This window comes from Sander vitreus, unplaced genomic scaffold (assembly GCF_031162955.1).
Source record: "Sander vitreus isolate 19-12246 unplaced genomic scaffold, sanVit1 ctg502_0, whole genome shotgun sequence".
In the NCBI taxonomy this organism is placed as follows: Eukaryota; Metazoa; Chordata; class Actinopteri; order Perciformes; family Percidae; genus Sander; species Sander vitreus.
Window position 1 is genome coordinate 20,001 of NW_027595604.1, and position 16,427 is coordinate 36,427.

The 16,427-nt window shown below is 39.1% G+C and overlaps 2 protein-coding genes across 2 annotated transcripts in view; both read left to right on the forward strand.

Annotated features, from left to right (window-relative positions):
* Positions 1 to 11,134, forward strand: part of LOC144514226 (uncharacterized) — a 21,408-nt gene extending 10,274 nt beyond the window's left edge. Inside the window, exons 5-6 of the mRNA XM_078245399.1 lie at positions 1,869 to 1,909; positions 10,939 to 11,134. Coding sequence (XP_078101525.1) covers positions 1,869 to 1,909; positions 10,939 to 10,974 — 77 coding nt within the window. The 3' untranslated portion in view covers positions 10,975 to 11,134. The remainder of the gene's footprint in view (positions 1 to 1,868; positions 1,910 to 10,938) is intronic.
* Positions 1,916 to 11,050, forward strand: LOC144514227 (protein NLRC3-like). Its single transcript, XM_078245400.1, is given in 11 exon segments — positions 1,916 to 2,132; positions 2,624 to 2,800; positions 3,677 to 3,811; positions 4,640 to 4,718; positions 4,881 to 5,088; positions 5,225 to 6,729; positions 6,731 to 7,029; positions 7,121 to 7,294; positions 8,171 to 8,344; positions 9,620 to 9,694; positions 10,910 to 11,050. Coding segments are annotated over 10 exon segments (2,964 nt in total). The 5' UTR covers positions 1,916 to 1,929; the 3' UTR covers positions 9,630 to 9,694; positions 10,910 to 11,050.
* Positions 11,135 to 16,427: the final 5,293 nt, after the last annotated feature.

A 16,427-nucleotide genomic window follows, 5' to 3' on the forward strand; every position in this document is an offset into this window, starting at 1 on the left:
CAGTATTAGGGGACCACTAAGGTCTATATAAAAGAGACTTCAGATACAGTATTAGGGGACCACTAAGGTCTATATAAAAGAGACTTCAGATACAGTATTAGGGGACCACTAAGGTCTATATAAAAGAGACTTCAGATACAGTATTAGGGGACCACTAAGGTCTATATAAAGAGACTTCAGATACAGTATTAGGGGACCACTAAGGTCTATATAAAAGCAAATCCAATTACAACACATAGGAAACATAAACAACAACATTTAATTTAGGCTGTTAATAAGGTAAACTTTATTTATGGGTATTATTTTGTTCCACTGGCTCATAAATACTGCTTTAACTTAAAACAATATAAGCAGTATAGAGTATACAAAATAAATACAGTGGACCAGCCTCCTCTGATATATAACTGTGTGGTTGTGGCTTGTTTGTGTGAAGGCTCTGAATTTTGACATATTCAGAGACAAAAAGCAGAAGTATTCATCAAAGAGTTTACTTTGTTGGCGGGCATAACACCAACATGTTAAGACAGGCAGGATTTACAGGCAGGCAGATTCAGTCAAAACTAAAGGTTAGCAATGCTACGACAAGGAGACTAGTCTACTGAGCAAGTGTACAGTCTAACTCTAAAGTCTTTGGATTTGGTAATGAGGATCATGACCGCAGGCAGGTGTGAGGTGACAGGCAATACGTAATACGAAATAATAATATAAATACGTTAATAATGTACCTTAATGACTAACACTCTTTCAATGCAGTCAGAACTGAACTAGATTCAGAAACAGCATCTCTGAGCTGGTGGTGACGTCATGGCGTCCTCTGGTGGACATCAGCAGGAACTACAAGCAGAGCTCCACCAAACATATTCACACATTAAAACATGTTTACAGATTTATTAGTTTCATTTCTATATTTTTATCTGACACACTCACCCCACTTTTTACATTACATTTGATTATATTTTATGTATTTATTTTGTAATACTTTTAAAATTAAAATGAGTTTGTTTTATAAACAGAATGTATTATTTACTTTTCTATATATTTGTAAAAATGACAGATACCCCCATTTAGTGTATGTGTTATGTGAGTATAAAGGCGCCGTTGGTACAGTGAATATAAACTTTCCACTGAAGAACAGCCGACGGAAATATTGTTATTTGGAGATAAAGTTACTGATATTGTGATTTTTTGTATTATATTAAGTATTGTATATTGTTCCAACTAGTGCAGTTAGCCGTCTGAATGATTGTTGGAGTGTGTGTGTGTGTGTTGTGTGTGTGTGTGTGTTTAACCATCATTCTGTTGGAGAAAATTACGTTTTTACTTCCCGTGGCCAATCAGTGAAAAGCACTATTAACCTCCATAGATGTGGGGAAAGTCCCTTGTGTTGCATTCACGGGACAAAGGAAGAACAAACACACACTGACAACAACAAATCCGAACCTTTCTCTAAGATGGCCTCTAGTTATTTCCTTTCTCCTGCTGTCAGAAAACAAACCGTCGTCTCCACCAGCGTAAAGTCAGACACAACAGGACTCTACTGTTTCCTCTGGGACCTTTCAGAATAAAACGTAGTGACCTAGATGCCTCTGTTACTGTTGTAGTGATGTGTGGAGGAGGATGCAGAGGGAGATTGATTGTAATAATGGAGTCTTGTCTCCATTAGAGGACAGAAAGATGACATTAGTCCTGGAGTCTTTCCAATGTTCCTGTTCTCCCAGAAAGATAATGAAAGACAGAGCAGGATGAGCAGAGAGCAGAAATCATTCAGTGAAGAGCTTCAGACTTTATTTTCTGCTTCATAGCTTCTAGTTTCTCCAGCAGCTTCTGTTTCTGGAGATTAAAAAGTGGTCTTCCTGTCTTTCTAACAGGACCCATCAGAGACCAGACCCTGCTGAACCTGAACCTGAACCTGAACCCAGCTGTGTGTCCATGAAGAGTCACCGGTCCATGGAGCGCCGCTACTTTAAGAAAAGACCTGTAAGGGAGAGGAGAATAGAAATGGAGGAGAGGCTACTTGAAATGGAGGAGAGGCTACTTGAAATGGAGGAGAGAGGATTGATGGAGAGACTTGAATGGCAGAAGGAGAGAACTGCAATGGAAAGGGAAAATGAAATGTTAAGAAGAAGATTGAGGTGAGTTGTGAACATCCAGCAAACTGGAACGAGTCTCATTGGATGGAACTACGTCCGTCTGGGTTGTTTTGTGTCCGTCTCATGCACACTCCTTCAAATTAAGTGCTTTTTTGTAATTATTGTAGTTGATGACTGAAATGAGAATATAATAATTTCCTGTATCACTCAAAATATCTTTCTGTTTAGACAACATTTAGAAAAATTATGTTAAAATGTTTAGAGTAGTAAGAATAAGTGTATGTGCAGGATGAGTAGTATGAAGAGCAGTAGAATATGGCTGTATTAGTGTAATTACAGTATGTACATCTGTAAATAAATAAATAGAACAGTATGGGGGGGTTGGAGGTTAGATTGTCGGGATGCAGAGCAAGAGTTCAGTAGGGTGACAGACGCAGGAGAGAAGAAGAAGAAGAAGAAGAAGAAGAAGAAGAAGAAGAAGAAGAAGAAGAAGGAAGAACATGTGATCCTCAATAAATGTGTTTTTCTATCAGGACCCAGCAGAGACCAGAGTCTCCTGAACCTGAACCTGAACCTGAACCTGAACCTGAACCTGAACCTGAACCTGAACCTGAACCTGAACCTGAACCCAGCTGTGTGTCCTTTAAGAGCGACCGGTCAAATTATCGCTATATTGACTTTAAAGGTCAACAACCCTCTGCTGAAAAGAGGTAATCTGTTAATAATATTATAATAATCATGCACACTCCTTCAAATAAAGTGGATTTTTGTAATTTTGTGGAAAGAAATTATTGTAGCTGATGACTGAAATGAGAATATAATAATTTCCTGTATTACTCAAAATATCTTTCTGTTTAGACAACATTTAGAAATATTATATTTAAATCAGGGCTGTCAATCGATTAAAATTTTTATCTAATTAATTACGTACTCTACTTTATTGTCATTGTGCAGAGTACAAAGTACAAAGACAACGAAATGCAGTTTACGTCCAACCAGAAGTGCAAAAAAAGCAGAAAAGTGCAATGTGATATACAAGTATAGACAGGTGAAGCATAGACAGGACAAGAAATATATTGCAGCGTTAAAAGAGCAGAATAAATATGGCTATATAATATGAACAATGTATGAACAACATGTAAAGATATGTGCAATGTAGTAGCAGTGACATTATACTAGTAGTAAGAATAATATACAGTAGATATATGCAGTGTATTAACAGAATATATAATAAGAAAAACAGAATAAATATGGATATTCAGTATGAACCATATAGACAGATATGTGCAGTTTGGTAACATTATAAGAGTAGTAAGAATAAGTGTATGTGCAGGATGATTAGTATGAAGAGCAGTAGAATATGGCTACGTATAGCTGTAATTACAGTATGTACATCTGTAAATAAATAAACTGTAGGGGGGGGATAGGGTGGTGCAAATTGACCAGAGGGGGGGGGCTTAGTAGTTTAAATTGTCACCGGGATGCAGAGCAAGAGTTCAGTTGGGTGACAGCCGCAGAAAGAAGAAGAAGAAGAAGAAGAAGAAGGAATGAACATGTGATCCTCAATAAATGTGTTTTTCTATCAGGACCCAGCAGAGACCAGAGTCTCCTGAACCTGAACCTGAACCTGAACCTGATCCCAGCTGTGTGTCCTTTAAGAGCAACCGGTCAAAGGGACGCCGCATTATCTTTAAAGGTCAACAACCCTCTGCTGAAAAGAGGTAAGCTGTTAATAATATTATAATATTACTGAATCATGTTTCAACTTGTATGTTTCCAGAGAAGTTTGAACTTTATTTTCAGCATCTTTCTTCTTCATATATATTTATGTTCTCACATCTGAAAGCTGTCCAGTGAGACCAGTCTTCAACTGTAGATCTCAGTAGAGTCCAGATCAGGCTGAATTATTCACACACACACAGAAAAAGTGTTTTTTTCATAATATGGGCACTTTAAGAAATTTGTGCCCGAGCCCGACACAGTTAAAATCTCATTTTTTCTCATACTAATGACACATGTAGGCTACGTTTTTGTGTGGAAAGCCCGCTTTTATTAAGCAACTGTAGGAAGGCATTCGGAAATGTCAACAGATGAGGCATCAGCGCACACGGGGCAACAAGCACACGTTAATAAGCTGTTAAAATGTTCAATGTCAGGACACTATTTACCATGAGACGACTTCTGCCATTTGAGTCTGGACACTTAAGGCCAAGTTTCAGTGAGTGGATTCATGACCAGATACTCCCCAAACTCCTTCTACCTACAAATGTTTGGCTCCATGACCACAGAAGCTGCAGACCTCCTGGCATCATGATACCAGTCTGCTGCTTCAGGAGTCCTTTAGACCAACCATGTTGTAGCCCTTGTTTACTTCTTAGTTCTTTCTGTCGATTCACTTTGGGGTCAACAGCACCACCAACACTTTCATGTCAAGGGAAAACATCTGATTTTGTGTTGTAATCAACACTTTAAGTCACAGGACCTTTATCTTGTGTTTGTCTCTGTGTGGACAGACATGATGTGAGCTAATTCTTCTGATTCCTCCACAGAGTGGACCAGGAGAGCTCAGAGGTTCCCAGTGGTCAGTCTGCCCAGCAGCATCAAACACACCTGGACTCCATATTTATGGTCTGTACATGTACAACAACTACTTTTACATATATTCTGTTCACAATCATCTCCATGCTGCACTTTTCAGACCAGTGGAATGTCAGTCTGTCCAACAAGTATCTGATGTTTGCTTCCATGATTTCAGTTTGATTATGTCATTCATATAATCTTTGGTTTCAGCTGTTGGAGGAGAACATCAGCACTTTTGTGAAGAATGAGCTGAAGAAGATCCAGAAGGTTCTGAATCCAGATTACCCAGAATGCTCAGAGAGACAAAGGGAGGGTGTGGATGAAGAGCAGAGGAGCAGCAGAGAGGCATTTCTGAAGATCACACTGCACTTCCTGAGGAGAATGAAGCAGGAGGAGCTGGCTGACCTTCTGCTGAGCAGTAAGAGGATTTCTCTAAAGATTTAACTTACTGGACTAATGGGACGTTTACTAATGTCTCCAGAGAAGGGTCAAAGTATGTTCCTGTTTTCTTTACAAAATTACTTAATGAGCTTTTTTATTATGTATTCATTCAGGAAGCTCTGCTGGAGTTTGTAAACGTAAACTCAAGACTAACCTAAACAAGAAGTTCCAGTGTGTGTTTGAGGGGATTGCTAAAGCAGGAAACCAAACCTGTCTGCATCAGATGTTCACAGAGATCTACATCGTGGAGGGAGGGACTGCAGAGGTCAATGATGAACATGAGGTCAGACAGATTGAAACAGCGTCCAGAAAACCAAACAGACCAGAAACAATAATAAGACAAGAAGACATCTTTAAAGCCCCACCTGGAAGAGATGAACCAATCAGAACAGTGATGACTAAGGGAGTGGCTGGCATTGGGAAAACAGTCTTAACACAGAAGTTCACTCTGGACTGGGCTGAAGGCAAAGCCAACAAGGACATCCAGTTCACATTTCCATTCACTTTCAGAGAGCTGAACGTGCTGAAAGAGAAAAAGTACAGCTTGTTGGAACTTGTTGATCACTTCTTCAGTGAAACCAAAGAAGCAGGAATCTGCAGGTTTGAAGAGTTCCAGGTTGTGTTCATCTTTGATGGTCTGGATGAGTGTCGACTTCCTCTGGACTTCCTCAACACTGAGATCCTGACTGATGTTACAGAGTCCACCTCAGTGGATGTGCTGCTGACAAACCTCATCAGGGGGAAACTGCTTCCCTCTGCTCGCCTCTGGATAACTACACGACCTGCAGCAGCCAATCAGATCCCTCCTGAGTGTGTTGACATGGTGACAGAGGTCAGAGGGTTTACTGACCTACAGAAGGAGGAGTTCTTCAGGAAGAGATACAGAGACAAGAAGCAGGCCGACACAATCCTCTCCCACATCAAGACATCACGAAGCCTCCACATCATGTGCCACATCCCAGTCTTCTGCTGGATCACTGCTACAGTTCTGGAGGACATGTTGAAGACCAGAGAGGGAGGAGAGCTGCCAAAGACCCTGACTGAGATGTACATCCACTTCCTGGTGGTTCAGTCCAAAGTGAAGAACATCAAGTATGATGGAAAATCTGAGACTGATCAACACTGGAGTCCAGAGAGCAGGCAGATGATTAAGTCTCTGGGAAAACTGGCTTTTGAGCAGCTGCAGAAAGGCAACCTGATCTTCTATGAATCAGACCTGATAGAGTGTGGCATCGATATCAGATCAGCCTCAGTGTACTCAGGAGTGTTCACACAGATCTTTAAAGAGGAGAGAGGACTGTACCAGGACAAGGTGTTCTGCTTCATTCATCTGAGTGTTCAGGAGTTCCTGGCTGCTCTTCATGTTCATCTGACATTCATCAACTCTGGAGTTAACCTGCTGTCAGAAGAACAATCAACATCCCGGCAGCCTAATCCCTTCAGAGTCAAACCTAAAGTAAAACGTCTCCATCAGAGTGCTGTGGACAAGGCCTTAGAGAGTCCAAATGGACACCTGGACTTGTTCCTCCGCTTCCTCCTGGGTCTTTCACTGAAGAACAATCAGAATCTCCTACGAGGCCTGATGACACAGACCGGAAGTAGCTCACAGACCAATCAGGAAAACAGTTGAGTACATCAAGAAGAAGATCAGTGAGGATCTGTCTTCAGAGAGAAGCATCAATCTGTTCCACTGTCTGAATGAACTGAATGATGGTTCTCTAGTGGAGGAGATCCAAAAGTCCCTGAGTTCAGGAAGTCTCTCCACAGATAAACTGTCTCCTGCTCAGTGGTCAGCTCTGGTCTTCATCTTACTGTCATCAGAAAACAATCTGGACGTGTTTGACCTGAAGAAATACTCTGCTTCAGAGGAGGCTCTTCTGAGGCTGCTGCCAGTGGTCAAAGCCTCCAACAAAGCTCTGTAAGTGGGATTTATTCATCATTAAATACTCTGCTATCTTTCAACAGGAGTTAAATATAAATAACTTGTTTCCTTTCTGTTGTCTCTCCAGACTGAGTTGCTGTAACCTGTCAGAGAGAAGCTGTGAAGCTCTGTCCTCAGTTCTCAGCTCCCAGTCCTCTAGTCTGAGAGAGCTGGACCTGAGTAACAACGACCTGCAGGATTCAGGAGGGAAGCTGATCTCTGTTGGACTGAAGAGTCAACACTGCACACTGGAGACTCTCAGGTCAGATCAAGAACAATAATCTTTCAAAAAAACAGTATTGAAAAATACTTTGGAAACATAAAAAAAAGTGAATGTTTCCAAAGTATTTTATTCTGATTTAGAAACACTTCATAAAGAATGAAATATGAACTGTGGCTGAGATCCAGAAATCATTTATATTTTAATACCATGTGACTTTGATTACTGGACGTTTGTTTATTCCTGAATATACAACAAGTGAATCCGACAGACAATCTGATTGGTCAACTAGACATTTAAAACTTATTCTAATCAGCATGACAGAACACCCAGAGCCATTTCAGCACACCTGGTGCATCACATACAATATTACTCCACCATTTCCATTGCAACATTGTAACTTCCAGGGCTGTATAAAAAAAACCCAGTAACGTTAGCCTACAACAATAATACAATGGATCGTTTTGCTGTTAATTTTGATTTATGTGGAGGACTTAGTTTTGATTAATGATTGGAAGAGGATGAGAAGTGAATCATTGGATGAAACAACATTTTTACACTCTGGAGTTAACTGTTACTGGAATAGTTTGGATCACATCAGCTGTTTGGATCACATCAGTTGTTTGGATCTCGAGACTCTCAGGTCAGGATTCATTAACCCATTCTACTGATGACCATTTAAAATCTGACTAACTTTAGTTGATAAAACAGCTGCTTTGTGTCTGCTGATACAATAAACTCGGGCAGTAGTTATTAATCATATAATTATTAATTTCTAGACTCAGAGTTACTTTCCATGAGGATTTTTTATTGTTTAGTTTTGTTGTTAAATAGTTAAATAGATGATTTTAAAGGTGTATTCTAAATCTAGACCAAAATGCACCTGGGGTTCCTGTGTGTTGTTCTGTGTGTTTGCAGTCTGTTAGGCTGTCTGATCTCAGAGGAAGGCTGTACTTCTCTGGTCTCAGCGCTGAGCTCCAACCCCTCCCATCTGAGAGAGCTGGACCTGAGCTACAATCATCCAGGAGACTCAGGAGTGAAGCTACTGGCAGCGGGACTGGAGGATCCACTCTGGAGACTAGACACTCTCAGGTACAAACACTGATGAACAAAAAGGAGATATTTGTGTAGGAAGTTGTAAAGAAGAACATCTCCAGGAACTAAAATGATGACTTCCTGTTGTTAATAATTGATGTAGTTTGGACACATCTCTGTATGTTAAAGGAACTGTCCATGGTTTGAAGAAACATCCTTTTTTTCCTCAGTATGCTGTAATACAGAACATTACGATATGATCCGAGCTGGGCGCATGCAAAGCTGATATCCCACAATGCAATGCGGGCATTCATTCACAGAATGGGCAGCGATCAGCGGGTTTTTAACACCAGTATCGCTTCAATGTACATATATACAGTCAGTGGTTTAGTCCCCAGCAACAACACGTTGATCAGCTCTGTTCCAGTAAGGTATACACCGTACTAACGTTTAAAACTAGCAGCTGGAGTGACGTAGTAATTACCGCTCCTCGTCTGTGAAAGAATGCTGCACGTGAGAATTTACACAATAAAATACCAATAATGAAAAAATAGTGTTTTATGCTAAGCTCTTTGATTTGCTATATATATATATACATACATACATACTATATAGCAAACCTACAGCTCATTTGTTTTGACTTGTACTGTTGTGAAAAACAATAAACAATATACAAAGAGAAGCATATTTTATTTTCCATACATACTTATTTAAAAACACAATTTTCTATTTTTGCAGTTGATGACTATTAATAGCAAATACTAAAGGGAAAAAAACATGTTTAGCATATTTATGTGTGGGACTTAGTTTGATTTAATATCACACTGCATTATTAGTTGTTTTAAATAAATGACTTTTTTGAAATATCAATTCATGGTAGGCCTAACATATTAATTATTATATTCAGAAGATGATCCTCATATCAATCACTATGGTTACAGCTCGTAGCCATCCTAACCTGTGTAGCCTTTACTGAGACTACCTTTTCAAAATGAAGAAGGGACTAGTTTTAGGAAGCATTTTCAGGAAATTAAAAAGATAATCAGATTGTTGCTGAGCTTTTTCTTCACAGAGGAAGATGTACTGTATATAGCTTTGTATATACAACATGTGTTTTGGCATTTTTGACACACTTCTACCTCAGCCTATATACAGCAGAAACAAAACGGAATTTAAAAAAGCAGATCTTCGTGAATAAGACTTTTTGACGACAAGACAGTTTTAATTCATCACAAGTCCAGCTGTGTTGGTTTCTCTGCAGCTTTCTGCTCTTAAACTAAACTAACCACAGCTTTTAATGTGTGAATATGTTTGGTGGAGCTCTGCTTGTAGTTCCTGCTGATGTCCACCAGAGGACGCCATGACGTCACCACCAGCTCAGAGAGGAACACAAACTGGGGACTTTAGGTTAGTTTGGTGCTGCCCCTCTCTGGGCGTTTCTTCTTGTTTCCTGTTTAAAGTTTACTTTCACTTCCCACAGTTTGTGTCGCAGCTTTTTCTCTTCGTGTGAAGCTCCAGCTGAAGGTAATTTAACTCGTCTGTAACGTTTAAAATATATATATATATATATATATATATATATATATATATATATATATATATATATATATATATATAAAATATACTTTATTTTAAACTAACATCATCTGGCACCGTTTAAATTCCGTTTTGTTTCAGAGAAAGTTAAACATAATGAAAGTGTTTGAACTCATTTCTAAAGGCGGTAAAACACAAGTTTCTTTTTATTGTCTTTCTGTGTGTGTGTGTGTGTGTGTGTGTGTGTGTGTGTGTGTGTGTGTGTGTGTGTGTGTGTGTTTAACTGTAGGTTGCTGTTTGATAGTTTCTGGCTCTGTGATGTTAAATATAATGTTTCTACTTCACTTCTTATTTCCTGAGAAAGTCTGGACGACTCTTGTGTTGAAGATAAATCTCCATGTTGTAACATGAACTACTACAGAGGAGGTTTGAAATACTTTGCCAGGTGTTCATACGTCTGTCTGTCACAACCGTGAGGCTGCAGTCAGGAAACTTTACAGCTGTGTAGCTGAGGTCTAAACGAAGGCCGAGTTTGAAGATGGGTGGGGTCTGAGCAAGGGGGGAGGAAGTAGGAGGGAGGAAGTAGGAGGGAGGAAGTAGGAGGGAGGAAGTAGGAGGGGCCAACTTTAAGCCCCTGGCCTGATATGGCCGGTGTGAATCCATCATAAGATGGCCTCTAGTTATTTCCTTTCTCCTGCTGTCAGAAAACAAACCGTCGTCTCCACCAGCGTAAAGTCAGACACAACAGGACTCTACTGTTTCCTCTGGGACCTTTCAGAATAAAATGTAGTGACCTAAATGCCTCTGTTACTGTTGTAGTGATGTGTGGAGGAGGATGCAGAGGGAGATTGATTGTAATAATGGAGTCTTGTCTCCATTAGAGGACAGAAAGATGACATTAGTCCTGGAGTCTTTCCAATGTTCCTGTTCTCCCAGAAAGATAATGAATGACAGAGCAGGATGAGCAGAGAGCAGAAATCATTCAGTGAAGAGCTTCAGACTTTATTTTCTGCTTCATAGCTTCTAGTTTCTCCAGCAGCTTCTGTTTCTGGAGATTAAAAAGTGGTCTTCCTGTCTTTCTAACAGGACCCATCAGAGACCAGACCCTGCTGAACCTGAACCTGAACCTGAACCCAGCTGTGTGTCCATGAAGAGTCACCGGTCCATGGAGCCACCGCTACTTTAAGAAAAGACCTGTAAGGGAGAGGAGAATAGAAATGGAGGAGAGGCTACTTGAAATGGAGGAGAGAGGATTGATGGAGAGACTTGAATGGCAGAAGGAGAGAACTGCAATGGAAAGGTAAAATGAAATGTTAAGAAGAAGATTGAGGTGAGTTGTGAACATCCAGCAAACGGGAACGAGTCTCATTGGATGGAACTACGTCCGTCTGGGTTGTTTTGTGTCCGTCTCATGCACACTCCTTCAAATTAAGTGCTTTTTTGTAATTATTGTAGCTGATGACTGAAATGAGAATATTTTTGCAAAATAATTTTCTGTATCACTCAAAATATCTTTCTGTTTAGACAACATTTAGAAATATTATATTTAGATTTTTTTTAATTCTGATTTCAAAAGATATTTGTTTATTGAGTTCTGGACAGAAAGTAAAGCATTATTGGCATTTAATTGTTAATAATTAGGCCTACAGACATATTCATTAATTAATATTATATTTTATGCACGGAGACTTTAACTGAACATGTGACCCTCAATAAATGTGTTTTTTATCAGGACCCAGCAGAGACCAATTAATCGAAATTAATCGCATACATAATTAACGGTGTCTGAACCGATACTTTTTAAGAAAGTAAAAAAAGAAAAGAAATAAAAAGGTACTAAACAACAGTTGGTGACATTAAAGAACGGCTTGTTTATTGCTAAGGCCATATGGTCAACATTAAATGATTAATAATAATGTAGAACAATAACAATAACTTATTTCACTAGTAAATTGCTGTTGAACGAAAAAAACAACAACCAGATGGGAAAAGGACATTTACAATAACTTCAAATGCACCACGACGCTGTAGTTTACCAGTTTCATTGAACGCACCGTCTGTGTTGTTTCTCCGACGGCAGCTGCAGATTGTTACATCCCGGTGTTGAATCCTCTACAGTAAAACACAGTCAAACTTTACACCGTTTAGCGTTAGCTGTCAGCATTTTAACCCTGTTTAATCCAGCTACTAGCTAGCGGTAGGCTAACGTTAGCTGCTGTCGAGTATAGTGTTAACTAGCTAGCGGTAGGCTAACGTTAGCTGCTGTTGAGTATAGTGTTAACTAGCTAGCGGTAGGCTAACGTTAGCTGCTGTTGAGTATAGTGTTAACTAGCTAGCGGTAGGCTAACGTTAGCTGCTGTCTAGTATAGTGTTAACTAGCTAGCGGTAGGCTAACGTTAGCTGCTGTCGAGTATAGTGTTAACTAGCTAGCGGTAGGCTAACGTTAGCTGCTGTTGAGTATAGTGTTAACTAGCTAGCGGTAGGCTAACGTTAGCTGCTGTCGAGTATAGTGTTAACTAGCATCATGTGCAGCGGTGTTTGTGTTTCAGAGCATCAGAGAGAAGAGCAGACATATCAGTGGCACCAGATTTCGGTAGCCAGGGTTGGCAGGAAGAAGATGTTTATAAGTAAATGTTCCAATAATGATGCAGGCAGAACATTCTCGTCTCCTCCTTCATTTTACAGTCCAATGGGGCTAGAACGGCTCCGGGTCAAACCTCAATATGGAATAGATTAATCTGCGTTATTAGCGTTATTTTTCTAGAAAAGGAGACTATAGATTAGATTCAACTTTATTGTCATTGTGCAGAGTACAAAGTACAAAGACAACGAAATTAAGTTTACGTCCAACCAGAAGTGCAAAAAAAGCAGAAAAGTGCAACGTGATATACAAGTATAGACAGGTGGTGCATAGACAGGACAAGAAATATATTGCAGTGTTAAAAGAGCAGAATAAATATGGCTATGTAATATGAACAACGTATGAACAACATGTAAAGATATGTGCAATGTAGTAGCAGTAACATTATACTAGTAGTAAGAATAATATACAGTCGATATATGCAGTGTATTAACAGAATATATAATAAGAAAAACAGAATAAATATGGATATTCAGTATGAACCATATAGACAGATATGTGCAGCTTGGTAACATTATAAGAGTAGTAAGAATAAGTGTATGTGCAGGATGAGTAGTATGAAGAGCAGGCTACGTATAGGTGTAATTACAGTATGTACATCTGTAAATAAATGAACAGTAGGGGGGGGATAGGGTGGTGCAAATTGCCCGGGGGGCTTAGTAGTTTAAATTGTCACCGGGATGCAGAGCAAGAGTTCAGTTGGGTGACAGACGCAGGAAAGAAAAAGAAGAAGAAGAAGGAGAAGAAGAAGAAGAAGAAGAAGAAGAAGGAATGAACATGTGACCCTCAATAAATGTGTTTTTCTATCAGGACCCAGCAGAGACCAGAGTCTCCTGAACCTGGACCTGAACCTGAACCTGGACCTGAACCTGAACCTGAACCCAGCTGTGTGTCCTTTAAGAGCGACCGGTCAATTCATCACCTCATTGACTTTAAAGGTCAACAACCCTCTGCTGAAAAGAGGTAATCTGTTAATAATATTATAATAATCATGCACACTCCTTCAAATAAAGTGGATTTTTGTAATTTTGTGGAAAGAAATTATTGTAGCTGATGACTGAAATGAGAATATTTTTGCAAAATAATTTCCTTTGTTACTCAAAATATCTTTCGGTTTAGACAACATTTAGAAATATTATATTTAAATCAGGGCTGTCAATCGATTAACATTTTTTTATCTAATTAATTTCGTACTCTGTTATTAATTAATCTAAATTAATCGCATACATAATTAACGGTGCCTGAACCGATACTTTTTAAGAAAGTAAAAAAAGAAAAGAAATAAAAAGGTATAAACAACAGTTGGTGACATTAAAGAACGGCTTGTTTATTGCTAAGGCCATATGGTCAACATTAAATGATTAATAATAATGTAGAACAATAACAATAACTAATTTCACTAGTAAATAGCTGTTGAACAACAAAAACAACAACCAGATGGGAAAAGGACATTTACAATAACTTCAAATGCACCACGACGCTGTAGTTTACCAGTTTCATTGAACGCACCGTCTGTGTTGTTTCTCCGACGGCAGCTGCAGATTGTTACATCCCGGTGTTGAATCCTCTACAGTAAAACACAGTCACACTTTACACCGTTTAGCGTTAGCTGTCAGCATTTAACCGTGTTTAATCCAGCTACTAGCTAGCGGTAGGCTAACGTTAGCTGCTGTCGAGTATAGTGTTAACTAGCTAGCGGTATGCTAACGTTAGCTGCTGTTGAGTATAGTGTTAACTAGCTAGCGGTAGGCTAACGTCAGCTGCTGTTGAGTATAGTGTTAACTAGCGTCATGTGCAGCGGTAGTTTGTGTTTCAGAGCATCAGAGAGAAGAGCAGACATATCAGTGGCACCAGATTTCGGTAGCCAGGGTTGGCAGGAAGAAGATGTTTATAAGTAAATGTTCCAATAATGATCCAGACAGAACATTCTCGTCTCCTCCTTCATTTTACGGTCCAATGGGGCTAGAACGGCTCCGGGTCAAACCTCAATATGGAATAGATTAATCTAGCTATTTTGTGTTAACGTTAGTTTTTCTCAGAAACAGTAGACTATAGTTAGCTGCAACTTTATTGTCATTGTGCAGAGTACAAAGTACAAAGACAACGAAATGCAGTTTACGTCCAACCAGAAGTGCAAAAAAAGCAGAAAAGTGCAACGTGATATACAAGTATAGACAGGTGAAGCATAGACAGGACAAGAAATATATAGTGCTAAAAGAGCAGAATAAATATGGCTATATAATATGAACAATGTATGAACAACATGTAAAGATATGTGCAATGTAGTAGCAGTGACATTATACTAGTAGTAAGAATAATATACAGTCGATATATGCAGTGTATTAACAGAATATATAATAAGAAAAACAGAATAAATATGGATATTCAGTATGAACCATATAGACAGATATGTGCAGCTTGGTAACATAAGAGTAGTAAGAATAAGTGTATGTGCAGGATGAGTAGTATGAAGAGCAGTAGAATATGGCTACGTATAGGTGTAATTACAGTATGTACATCTGTAAATAAATAAACAGTAGGGGGGGGATAGGGTGGTGCAAATTGCCCGGGGGGCTTAGTAGTTTAAATTGTCACCGGGATGCAGAGCAAGAGTTCAGTAGGGTGACAGCTGCAGGAAAGAAGAAGAAGAAGAAGAAGAAGAAGAAGAAGAAGAAGAAGGAAGAACATGTGACCCTCAATAAATGTGTTTTTCTATCAGGACCCAGCAGAGACCAGAGTCTCATGAAGCTGAACCTGAACCTGAACCTGAACCCAGCTGTGTGTCCTTTAAGAGCGACTGGTCAAATGATGAACGACTTTATTGACTTTAAAGGTCAACAACCCTCTGCTGAAAAGAGGTAATCTGTTAATAATATTATAATAATCATGCACACTCCTTCAAATAAAGTGGATTTTTGTAATTTTGTGGAAAGAAATTATTGTAGCTGATGACTAAAATGAGAATATTTTTGCAAAATAATTTCCTTTGTTACTCAAAATATCTTTCGGTTTAGACAACATTTAGAAATATTATATTTAAATTAGGGCTGTCAATCGATTAACATTTTTATCTAATTAATTACGTACTCTGTTATTAATTATTCTAAATTAATCGCATACATAATTAACGGTGCCTGAACCGATACTTTGTAAGAAAGTAAAAAAAGAAAAGAAATAAAAAGGTACTAAACAACAGTTGGTGACATTAAAGAACGGCTTGTTTATTGCTAAGGCCATATGGTCAACATTAAATGATTAATAATAATGTAGAACAATAACTTATTTCACTAGTAAATTGCTGTTGAACGACAAAAACAACAACCAGATGGGAAAAGGACATTTACAATAACTTCAAATGCACCACGACGCTGTAGTTTACCAGTTTCATTGAACGCACCGTCTGTGTTGTTTCTCCGACGGCAGCTGCAGATTGTTACATCCCGGTGTTGAATCCTCTACAGTAAAACACAGTCACACTTTACACCGTTTAGCGTTAGCTGTCAGCATTTTAACCGTGTTTAATCCAGCTACTAGCTAGCGGTAGGCTAACGTTAGCTGCTGTTGAGTATAGTGTTAACTAGCTAGCAGTAGGCAAACGTTAGCTGCTGTCGAGTATAGTGTTAACTAGCTAGCGGTAGGCTAACGTTAGCTGCTGTCGAGTATAGTGTTAACTAGCTAGCGGTAGGCTAACGTTAGCTGCTGTCGAGTATGGTGTTAACTAGCTAGCGGTAGGCTAACGTTAGCTGCTGTCGAGTATAGTGTTAACTAGCTAGCGGTAGGCTAACGTTAGCTGCAACTTTATTGTCATTGTGCAGAGTACAAAGTACAAAGACAACGAAATGCAGTTTACGTCCAACCAGAAGTGCAAAAAAAGCAGAAAAGTGCAACGTGATATACAAGTATAGACAGGTGAAGCATAGACAGGACAAGAAATATATTGCAGTGTTAAAAGAGCAGAATAAG